At 42.3% G+C, this 9,825-nt stretch overlaps 1 protein-coding gene across 1 annotated transcript; it reads left to right on the plus strand.

Annotated features, from left to right (window-relative positions):
• Positions 1–3,547: 3,547 nt before the first annotated feature.
• Positions 3,548–8,566, plus strand: hapln3 (hyaluronan and proteoglycan link protein 3). The gene is made up of 5 exons (XM_069163363.1): positions 3,548–3,611; positions 4,447–4,595; positions 5,885–6,283; positions 6,397–6,699; positions 6,784–8,566. Exons 2-5 carry the CDS (start codon positions 4,460–4,462, stop codon positions 7,059–7,061), a joined length of 1,116 nt encoding a protein of 371 aa, XP_069019464.1. The 5' UTR covers positions 3,548–3,611; positions 4,447–4,459; the 3' UTR covers positions 7,062–8,566.
• Positions 8,567–9,825: the final 1,259 nt, after the last annotated feature.

A 9,825-nucleotide genomic window follows, 5' to 3' on the forward strand; every position in this document is an offset into this window, starting at 1 on the left:
CAATAGTTTTTGTATTGAACCAAACCAAATATCTGCATAATTTCTTAATGTGTTTGTCATTTTTAGAAAATGTTTGCATGTTGATGTGCTAAACTAAAATAGTGTGAACATTATTCCTTCTAAACATCACCATCTTAACAGTGTAATACAGCTGTCAGTCCACTAAAGGATTACGTGCGAGTATCATGATTTGCCTCACCGAGGTGTGAAGAGTACACGCATGTATGGCTCGCTTTCAACCGCTCTCCTTCGTAAGAGTGACAACCTCAGCGTGGAGAGGAGGTCAGGGTGGTTTGATGGAACACGACTTCCATTCAGGAGACCAGTCTGCGTTTCTAAGAGATAGCAAAAGTCAATGTGGATTTGTTTTAAGTCCGGTAAATATTTTTCTTATGTATTACATACGTAATGTGGCAACCCAGGGAGCGTAGAGGCAAGATTCAGGGATAAAACAGCCGACTCAGAGACATTATCCATGTAACAAAAAGTGTCCTTTAATAAGCAGGTCAGGGTAAAGGGGGATGAGGCCAAATTTAACCAAAGATTCCTCCCGGTCGGGGTCGTTGCCTTCGGTCTACACCGTGTGAGAGATGATCCCTCCGTCCTGTTAGGGCAGAGCCGAGGAGGGCGGTGAGTCCGCTGTATCACCTCTCCCAGGTGCAGGGATCCTTGGAGTCTTCTTCCGTTCAGTCCGTCTGCCCAGTCTGTCTCTTTCTCCGCTGCTCAGCTCTGTGAACATATACTCACTCACTCCAATTAGCTGATGGTCTGCAGGTGTGACCACTGCCACGCCTAGAGGCTGCAGCACCTGCACGGGATAGTAGATTCCCTCTATCACCTCCCCCAATCTGAGCTTGGGTCTCCGCCTCCTGTGCTGTGTCTGCTCGGCTTTTCCCCCTGGTTTGCCACAGTACGTTAAATAACTTATGAAATAGAACTTGTGTAAAATAACGTATTTGAACCCAAACTGTGATGTTTTTCTTAACCTAAGCATTCGGTTGTTGGTGCATTAACCTACAAGCAGCTCACTTTTCACGCCTCGGTGAGTCAAAACGTGACACTGGCGTGGTGTCCTCTAGTGGACTGACGGGTGTATTACACGCTTAAGTGTCATACCCGGTTAGTGCTGTGCTTAAATCCAGCCTCCAGTGATTATGGTTGTATTATTAGTCTGAAATTACCATTTACTATGAAGCGACGTGTTTCAAAAGGGGACGATGTGATGGAAGAAATATGGGAATGTGGTAAATAAGCAAATTGTATGATTTTACACTAACCGGTCGTGATTTCTGACCACAAGTGGGATTTACAATGGGACCCTGAACATCCTGGTTGTCTTCCAGAGACTGGGGCCAGCTTTTTCCTCAACATGCCCAAATGCACCACCACACCCCCACTCTGCTGAAATAGTGGTGGGGTTGGGTTTCTGTTATGCCAACTGGGTGTCAGTCAAGTCACTAGAAAAACACAAGTGGCTGCAGAGGGCTGACCACAAAGGAAAGCGTTGCGTGCAGAGACTCTTTGTTGAGTGCTTTAGCTCCTCTGGAGGACGGCATTGTCGTGTCAGACAACCATTTCTACAACAGCTTTAGGGTTCTTTATACAGTGTGTGCCAGAGTCAGAAGGGCAGCTTCCATCTGCACTGAGATAACCAGCCTGCACTCAGATATTCAGGCGGCAGCATAGCAGCAGCACATTCTCGCGGGCCCCAGTGGAGAACTGGAATTGCTCTTGTTTTCCACCAAGTCTGCTATTATTTCAGCTAATGACTGAAATATGAGTTCATGTGGCAATATTTGCTGTGTTACTTGAAGCCATGGCAAAACACATGCTCTGGTAGCATCCACATACCAGGAGTCTGGTGTTCTTTGAAAATAGACTGTACAATTTGTACATTTAACACTTGATGGGGTTTTGCAAATAACCTACCATAAATCCGAGTTATTATTTTTAATTAATCAAATGTTCTTTTCTCCATCCCATGAACATTTCACATTTTAAGGATTTAAATGACATTTTTAATCAGACCTTACAATGACAAATGTGAATGTTATTTGATGAAAACTTCAGGATCAGGTCAAGCTTTCTTACATCAGCCAGAGAAAAGGCAATAAAACACACCTGCATTGTTAACAGTTAATAAGGATTCTCATCTGCTTTTAAATCAACTTAAAGCTTGTACAATTGACTATTATTGTTTGTGTAAGTGAATGCTTCCATGAATCTACACAATGTTCAAACTATACTTGAGCTCTGCAATAATGTTCTGCACAGACACAGTCGTTATCTTTTATTATGTTTAGAATTTTAAAATGGGGGTTAGAAATGAACGACAGTTTGGTTTGACCAGGTTTTTAGTGGAAGGAGATGAGGTCAAGATAAGGGTCAATTGGGTTGACCTGACCCCCATGAATTACGTTTAAAAAAAAATGATGGAAAAAGCAGGGTCCATCTGTATGCAAGATGTGGTGATGTGGCATATTGTCCTCTTAACAGTGTGTTTGTTGTATATAATACTGGAGAAGGATGAAATCCCTTATAATATGCTTTAATTAGCAGATCACCTTTTGATATTTATCATTAGTTTTCATGTCAGTAGTTGTTTAAGTGTGTGTGTGTGAATAGAATAAACACTTACACTCATCAGGTACACCTTTATAAATGTCTAAACAGACAATCAGGTGGCAACAGAATGGGGTAAGGAAGCAATGACCCATCCTGCCTTGTATCAACATTCCTGTATTTAAAAGGCCTTATTAAGTAAAAGTATTGTCAGTAAAATGTAAAGTATCAAAAGTAAAAGAACTTGTTCTGCAGTAAAGTGGCCCATTTAACTGATAGCCAGCATTTCACTAGTAGTTACAGTAGGTATAGTAACGGGTAGTTTAAGCCAGTGGTTCTCAACCTGGAGCCCAGTTTTTAAACACTAATCCTCATGACACTTCAGTTAAATGTCTGGAGCCATGAGAGGATTAATAGGAGCAGTAGTAGGAAACAATAAAGTTCTACAACACAAACTTATATTAATATTCTTTCTTTTTTTCTTAGCCTTTGCTTTTGATGTGAAATTGTGAAAAATTTGACCTATATTGGGCATCAAATACTTATTTAAATCAAACCTAAGGTTTGAGGGTAACAGGAAACCATATGAATAATCTTTCAAGAATACCTTGCATTTTATTAGTTTATCAAGTTTTGAATACAGTTTGCAAAATGTGAATCCGAAAAGTCCCTTGTAGGCTACATCTGTAAAGCAGTCAGGCTAAAACACAAAGTAGCATAGAAAAATTCCAGTAAATATAGAACTATTAGGCTTTATTAGTGTGTTAAATAGTGTCAGCAGAATAGCATTATACTGACATAGTGGTTTTAGTGTTTAAAGAGCTATTGGTTTTATTGTGATGTTATGACAAGTGCATCTGGTGGGGCTCGTGAAAGATGGGCTCGTGAATGGTGAGGTCACACAGAGCTCCGTTCACTTCAAAGGGGATGCCTCGGCACGTGACGTCAGCGCGCTCCAGTGGATTGCAGGACTGTCCTGTAGGAAGAGAGACGGCAGAGGATGAGGAGGAGATGAGCTGAAGAGACGCTGAGCGGACAGCTGCTTATCTGTGAGTGACTGACTGTTTTTACGACCTCAGACTTCCCCCCCCCCCATGAACGGACGTTCATGTTAGACACATTTAAATCGGAGATGATCAGAAGGCTATATTTTGTGTTTCAAATGAAATTTTGACCTGTGGTAGCCTCGTTTTAATTCAGTTGGTAAACAAGAGTTTAGCCTTCTCGGGTTTCTGACAATACACTTTAGGAGGCAGAATAACCGCGTTAGAAAGACATTAAATACACAGAATTATTATATAGCTACGCTGAAAACTGTAGGGACTGTTTTAGGAAAGCATTGAGCAGACCGCTGTTTTTGAGTAAAATACGTGGGCTATAATAGGATGCTTAAATTTCCGACATTTGACGACTGTGCTGCGAGGAAAGTTTCTTCCTGCGAGGAAAGGTAGGCTGTGTAACAGTCTGAAGACTCCTGTGCAGCCTCAGACTATTTCATTTTAATTGTCAATAAGTTCTGGTTGTGTATTTTTTCTTCGACATAAAAGTAGCCTATTTGTAGAACAAATAAGATTCATTAAAATAGTAGCTGCTTCCCCCTTCATATAATTTTAGGATGACGTTATAAACTAATTAAAATATTTTCATTGTGAAACTTAACTTCATAAGAAGCTAAAAGTCTCCATTTGTGTTTAAGAACTAGTATCGATTTATCTATTGACAAAGAGTGAGAGAAAGAGAATACTTTTCTAATTTGCCAAACGCATTCATTTTTTTACTATTTATAATGTAATTATGGAGCTTCTGCCCAGTATTTATGACCGATTTTAGGTTGTGGGAGCTGAATATAACCAGGTTTCTATTATTTCCCAATGTTTGCTTCAGCGTGGACAGCATCATGCTCAGCCTACTGCGCCCTCTACTGGCCGTCTGCTTGTACCTGCTGCTGCTGCCCGGCTGCCAGGGCAGGTTCCCCGGTTACAACAATGGCTTTCACTACCAGGACATCAGCAACGGAAACGGAAACGGAGAGAGTATGTGCTTTATGTGGCTGTGTATGCATGGAAAAGGGCTTTACAGACCCGGGAGTGTTAACTGCAGGTGTGAGATCAGCATCATGCATCGTTTGTGTATATCATAACACAGCTGCCTGGAGGTGATGTGGGAAGACAACTATAGTTCATGACACACAGGCAGTCCGCCAGGGTTACCAAAACAAACTCTGCTAGTGAGTGACGTGAGGTTCTGTTAGATATAATGTGTGTGCGCGTGCTTGTGCGTATGCAGGATATTGTTTTCTCTTTTTTATTTATCTACGCATCAGTGATCAGAATCACGTTTCTGCGATTCTCCAGACAGATTTTGCAGAATTTATTGTCATGTGGTTTTACTTACAAGACAAGATTACCGGTCTCACTCATATAACCTGCGAAGTAAAATTTATAAGCACCATGCACTGATCGCCAGGAATATTTCCAACTGTTAAAAATGCAGTTTATGTAAATCATTTGGTAAAAGGCAGAGTCGGCCTTCTCGGACTAACACGGTGTTTTTGTGAATGAAACGCTGGTGGACGGTTTATGACTGAAGAGACCTTTCTCAGAGGAGATTGACATGTTAGAACAAGAGAAGTCATGGTGATGGTGGGACAGCTCCAGACACAACACAAACACAAACATTTTAGTTCATCAACAAAGAAGGATTGCGCTGTGCACAGCAGAACAACACTACGAATAGCAAAACATTGCTCACATTTAGCTGCACATTTATTGGATGACAAGTGCACAGGCACTTGCTTCATTAGAGTTTGCTTCAAAATGAAATGTTGACTGATAACAAACAACAAACTTAATGAAGTGCAACCATAGTCTACCATAGTCCATCTGTGGCTGTCTTTTATCATTTGCTGTTGCTATGAAACAGTATAATGTCTTAATTTTTTTTGTCTACCTAGTGTGTATAAATAAAACAGAAAAACAAATGTTGAAGGTAGAATTTGTTTTCTCATCATAGCAGGGAAAGCAGGAGAGATGTGATTGAAAACTTTAAATGCTGTATTACATTTGGGAGTACCAAATTCAGAGCCCTGATATTGTGCGTGCTGCACCTGGCACGTCTTACTGGGTCACTTCAAAGGAACAGAGCCATCATTAATGTTATTGAGCACCTATTCAGTACGTACACAGGGAGGATTAAAGGTACAGGGCGGAGATGCTGAAGTCATCATTTAAAGTAATCTTGTCAATTTTGATGCAGAAAATAAAAGTTAGGATTCTCCTGTTCAAATAAAAGTTATATTTCTCGTGTTTTGTGCCTTTTCTAGTCTATTTCAATGGGGTGCGTCTCCACGTGGAATCCCCTGAGCCGTCGGTGTCGGCCACCAGAGGGAGCAGTGTCACTCTTCCCTGTCACTTCCACTACAAGCCTGAACTAACCAAACCACGCAGAACACGCATCAAATGGTCCTGGCTACCGGCCAACACCATCACCACACCCGTTTCCCCCGAAGCTTTCGCCAGGGAAACTGAGGTTATGGTCGCCATGGGCAACCGTCACCGCAGCTACGGCAGCTTCCGGGGCCGCGTGCGCCTGCGACGCTCGGTGCCAGGGGACATGTCACTGGTGATCAACGAGCTGCAGCTTAATGACACGGGAAGATACCGCTGCGAGGTGATCGACGGCCTGGAGGACGAGAGTGTGACGGTGGAGCTGGAGATGCGGGGTGAGACATGCGGCTGCCACTTCGCCCTTTGTCCACCCGGTGGTCACTGGTGGTATTGAAAATAAATATTGGAATTCATAAGAAACTGTCATACAAACCTTTCTCCTTCACAGGTGTGGTGTTCCCCTACTACTCGCAGAAAGGACGCTACCATTTTAACTTCTTCGGGGCCCAAGAAGCATGCCAGGACCAGGACGCCACTCTGGCTACATTTGAGCAGCTCTTCACGGCGTGGGAAGAGGGACTCGACTGGTGCAACGCCGGCTGGTTGGCTGATGGCACGGTACAGTATCCGATCACAGTGCCTCGTGAGGGCTGTGGAGGTGGGGACTTGGCTCCTGGTTTGCGCAACTATGGACAACGACATCGGCTCCTCCACCACTACGACGCTTTCTGCTTCTCTGCCTCCGTCAAGGGTCAGTATGAAACCACATTTGTTTTTAGATCCAAATATCTCTGTACATTACAATGTCAGGATTGATTATTTCCTCCTGCTGCAGGGACAGTATACTTCTTAAACCAGCCGACTAAACTCAACTTCACTGAAGCGGTCCAGACTTGCGCCAGCGATGGAAGTCAAATTGCCAAAGCGGGCCAGCTGTACGCCGCATGGAGGCTGACGGGACTGGACCGCTGTGACGCAGGCTGGTTGGCTGACGGAAGTGTCCGTTATCCTATCACAAAGGCCCGGGCGAACTGCGGTCCACCGCAACCAGGCGTGCGTACTGTCGGGTTCCCTCCTCTGGACCTGACGTTTGGTGTCTACTGTTATCGGTAGACGCGCTGAAACAAACAAACCGTGCTAACTGAATTGGTTCAGAGCTCTGCTCGGGAGGTTGGCATTAGCTGTAGCCTGGATGCAAATTAGCAGTTAGCCAGTTTGTTCATTTCTGAGCTATATTGAAGTGACGCTATTTGGGTTAATCACTCTCCACCTCCAAGAGACCTGCTGCACGTGTCAGTATTGAACTTAACTACCAGTCAACAACTGTTAAAACTTTGCACATCTAACCTCTGATACCACTTGGACTTGACAAAATGTCTACACTATATGGTCAGAAGTATGCGGTCACTGGAACATTACACTACCTCCAGATGTCATGTGACATCTGGTGGATAAGCATTATTGCGCTGCTCTAAGACCCTTTCTTTCTCCTGTGAAGTTTTCCGCCAGGTGTCGGAGCCTCCTACAGGAGTTTGCCCCAATTCTTCTGCAACAATCTGTGAAAACACTTTCTTATGGACACGGCTTTGTGTCACGTTAATACAGGAAAGTGCTACCTATCTGTTGCCTTACAGTTGGAGGGACACTGCTTCAAGTACATGTCGCTGTAGCAGACAGGTTTAAATCTATGTGACCAAATGAGCCTAACCCTCACCATAAACACATCCCAAGATGGAAAGTAATAAAACTATATGGACAAATATGCGTCCATATACTATTGGCCATATAGTGTGTAATGTCGCAATCTCAGCATCTCCCGCCGAAGACATCATGCCAAGGTTTGTTTTTGGAATTGAATCATTTAGGCCGCAAATTTCCCTCCCTTTTAACTTTGCAACTGTTTCGAAGTTTGGCTAAACATCTTTGACATTGGTCCCACACTAGAACTGACTTTAATTCCCTGATTAGTTACTTCAAACTCAGGGAAGGTGTTCGGACCCAGATAAGTCTTCCTACTCAAATGAATCCACAGCTCTCCAAACACACCTCAGTCTTTCAGCAACTTGGTATTTATTCAGCAAAACAATTCAAGAATGATATTTTTTAAGCTTTGCTCCTCAGAGCAACAGTAACGAACATGGCAACATTCAGTTGTGGGAGCTTCATACCACAACCGCAGACTTTTGGGTTAAGTGCCTTGCGAAAGGGCACCTTAATGGTTGAGGGAGTGGAGAGTGTTTCTCGTTATTTTCCTGTCAGATCTTTCCTGTTGGTCCACAGATTTGCATCTCATGATTTTACACTCACTAACTGTAGCTTATTTTCCCCCGCAGACTCCTTGTCTTTCTATCATTGTGAAATGTGCTGCGTATCCCATTCTATAAAATATTATGTGTCTCTTTTTCATTTTTCTAAGAGGGACTAAAGAGTAGATCTGTGTGTTGGAGAAAGCAGAAGTTCTGAGTGATTCTTTGTACTGTTGTAATATTTAAACTACCTTGTTTACATTCATTGTGGAAGAAAAGACGTGTTTCATTACACCTGTGTACCTATTTTGTTTTGTCTATACATTTGTACTATTTTCTACAAATTAATAAAATTACTTCAGTAAATACAAATTTATTCAAGGTGCATTTCTTCGTAAAAAATACAAGATTCTAAACTACTATTTCAACAAGTTCCTGTCAAGAGCAAGACTGTAGTCCTCTGACACTCGTACAAGAACGTTTTGCATATTTTTTAAAGGAGTCAGCATTGATGTCACATACTGGATCTGATTCGGTAATTAGTCAGTGATGCAACACAGATGGAGATGCCATGAGAGAAGCTACATGTCAGGTTTTAGTCTGAGGATGATTCAGCAAATAGTGATTTTGTTTGTCTGTAAGAAATTAGAAAAGCTTGATCTCCATGCTAAATGACTTGTGTGCTCTGAACAGAAACAATAAAAGGTACGTTATAGGTGTGAACTAAGTTAAGAGTTACATAACATAACGGTTAAAGTTGAGCATTTTGAACTGGAAACAAGGTGCAAGGGCAGGGGGTCAATGTGGGCGGAGTCACTTGTTTGACCCCGCCCACATTGAGCACCGCCCCGATCTGCGGTCTGCAACCAGGAGCTTCTCAACCTATATTCACCCACAAGGAGCACATGTTTTCTAAATCTCCTCAGCTCTTTAATGCATGTCACAACCCAATGGGCCTATTAAATAAATGCTGGCAATGCTAATTTCCTACTTATTTATGGAGCCACGTTGATGCCCATGTGAGGCTGCCTGCAACACACCAGTAGCACTATAAAAAGACTTATATGAAAAACAACTTTAGCAGCACAGACTCTAAAGTTAAGCTTTCATGGCAGCAGAACATAACTTCTACATAATTTGAATAGTAGCCTTTTTGGACAAGTGCCATCCACTCTGCTTTAATTTATTTGCGAACATTAGCATGTTTACAGTTAACAACTAGCCTACTGGATGTTAACGTGCTCGTAGTTTAGTTATATATATATTTTTTTATATATAAGAGTTTGAACTTTCTATCCTTTGTCCATTGTTGATGTCTGTGTAGTACTGGCTCTTTGTTTCCACATCACACTTTGTAAGTTGCCTGTTGGACCAGGATTGGTTGATCAGACTACTTGTGATGTCTCAAATTCTGCTCACATGATTTCAGGTGAGCACTGACACACTTCACACTTTCAGCAAGAGAAAGACAATACTCCACTGTGAAACTCTGCACATACACGATTCTGCACAATGAGGAGTAACAATGACCAAAACACATTTTTGAGTGGAGGCTTTAATCAATGGCTCTTATTTAAATAACATATTGAGAAACTTTTTCAGATGACCTTTAATAGCAGGATTTTCCCCCC

This window comes from Embiotoca jacksoni, unplaced genomic scaffold (assembly GCF_022577435.1).
Source record: "Embiotoca jacksoni isolate LCO1_2020_lvr unplaced genomic scaffold, fEmbJac1.0.p SCAF_3, whole genome shotgun sequence".
Taxonomy (NCBI): Eukaryota; Metazoa; Chordata; class Actinopteri; family Embiotocidae; genus Embiotoca; species Embiotoca jacksoni.

What these genes read in the sequence shown, in the direction of transcription:
- hapln3 (XM_069163363.1), top strand. Translation starts at nt 4,460, where the DNA reads ATGCTCAGCCTACTGCGCCCTCTACTGGCCGTCTGCTTGTACCTGCTG. An exon ending in GGTGGAGCTGGAGATGCGGG is followed by an intron (nt 6,284 to 6,396) that starts GTGAGACATGCG and finishes TCTCCTTCACAG; the next exon opens with GTGTGGTGTTCCCCTACTAC. An exon ending in CTTCTCTGCCTCCGTCAAGG is followed by an intron (nt 6,700 to 6,783) that starts GTCAGTATGAAA and finishes CTCCTGCTGCAG; the next exon opens with GGACAGTATACTTCTTAAAC.